A 1,699-nucleotide genomic window follows, 5' to 3' on the forward strand; every position below is an offset into this window, starting at 1 on the left:
TATTAAATTATTTAATTAATCTCAAATAAATATTAACTTTAAAAATAATATTTGCATATACATTTTACGGTAACATATATATCACTATAAATTCGAAATAAATAAATATAATCAGTAAGGATGAAGACCCCCGCTCTATGTTATGCCAAGCGCCATGGTAACAATTTTGATTGAATTTAGTGATAAACTCCTTCAAATATCATTTTACTAATTATGAATCAGATAAAAAAAACATTAAAACTTAAAAAGAAAAAGAAAATTGTAATAACAGTACCTTAGTAATATTAAATTTATAGAAGTAGTTACAAAAGATAGAAATAGAACAGAGAGTGTGAAGAAGAAGGAAGAAACGTGAAGGAACCTGTTCTAAGTAGCCCTGAGGGAAGTACAGCACCTTATCTCCGGCACGGGGGATATATACACATTCTCCCGCGCATGCTCGCCACACTCTCTCATACAACTCATCACCATCTTTTTTATAATTATTCACACCTATAAGATCGATAGATAGATGAACATCATTCAGCATGGATAGAATGATAGATTAATCATTTCCATAAGCAGTTATATAATCAGATCGAAATTGTTGGAATACTCGGAAAGATTAGACGGCGTCGTACTGTATACCTTCGTCAGCAGCGTTTGGAGAGGAAGAGGCGGTGACTCCATCAGCGTCCATCGATCTTCTCCGTCTAACAAACTTTTAAATGGTAGAGTGTTCTTTTGTGGAGATGGAGCAGATCGGAATACGAATTAGGAAGCAGCTGAAACGTTTCTTCACCACGACAAGTAGTAGTAGTATCTCTTTAAGGTAGCTTGTGTTTCGTCAGGTTTCTCTCTCTCTCTCTCTCGGTTACCGATGAAGGATGCAGTGCATTCGAGTACACGCACGCGGGTGGAGCAGTTGTAACAGAACACGTATAAAGTGAGAGAGAGAGAGAGAGATGGGGTTTAGCTAGCAGTAGTAGCTAGGAAGAGAGAGAGAGAGAGAGAGAGAGTACGACGACTGCAACTGAAAAATGCAAAGCGAGGGGCGCGTTTCTCTTTCCTTTTTATTTTCATTATTTATTCTCATATGTTGTTGGTGTTGGTGTTAAGACGAATTCCGTTTTCGCATCGCAGCTTCTCAATACCTCATTCTTATATTCTCTCCGGTATCACCATCCCTTTATCCCCGTAGCTTCACAAAGGAAAATAACGTAAAATAAAATAAATATTACTACTGAACTACTGTATGCTTAGTTAAATATAATTTCAACCCCATTTAAATCATATCCGATCACACTGTATGTTTAAAAAGAGATACATATCATATCATGACTCTTGATCACGTACTCCTCCGATTCACTCTTCTCTCGTATTATATATATTCTTAATTAATTAGTGAAGATTTTTGTTCACAAGTTATTGTTCTTATTATTATTACTGTTATTATATTATCAAGAAAACGTATAGTAGAAAAAGGAACTGAACAATGGTGGCGATGTTTTCTAATTTGCGACGATACGAACGAAGCTGCACTGCATGCCAAGAAAATCCGTCATGAATCGCATCGCCATTTTGCCGTCTCCTTCTCCTTTTCCCTTTCCTTTTCCCTTCCCCTTATTATTAGTATTATCATTCTTATCTAATCCAGGCCATTCACTCAAATTAGTATTACAAAAGATAAAAAAAAAACTATAAAAAAATTGTAATAATT

At 35.4% G+C, this 1,699-nt stretch overlaps 1 protein-coding gene across 1 annotated transcript in view; it reads right to left on the reverse strand.

The window, feature by feature from the left end:
* LOC107646341 (auxin response factor 4-like) overlaps positions 1 to 1,305 on the reverse strand; it is a 7,634-nt gene extending 6,329 nt beyond the window's left edge. The window contains exons 1-2 of the mRNA XM_016350531.2: positions 628 to 1,305; positions 362 to 492 (exon numbers count right to left, since the gene is read on the reverse strand). Of these exons, the coding sequence (XP_016206017.1) occupies positions 362 to 492; positions 628 to 679 (183 nt within the window). The 5' untranslated portion in view covers positions 680 to 1,305. The remainder of the gene's footprint in view (positions 1 to 361; positions 493 to 627) is intronic.

The sequence above is a fragment of the Arachis ipaensis genome, chromosome B06, assembly GCF_000816755.2.
Source record: "Arachis ipaensis cultivar K30076 chromosome B06, Araip1.1, whole genome shotgun sequence".
In the NCBI taxonomy this organism is placed as follows: Eukaryota; Viridiplantae; Streptophyta; class Magnoliopsida; order Fabales; family Fabaceae; genus Arachis; species Arachis ipaensis.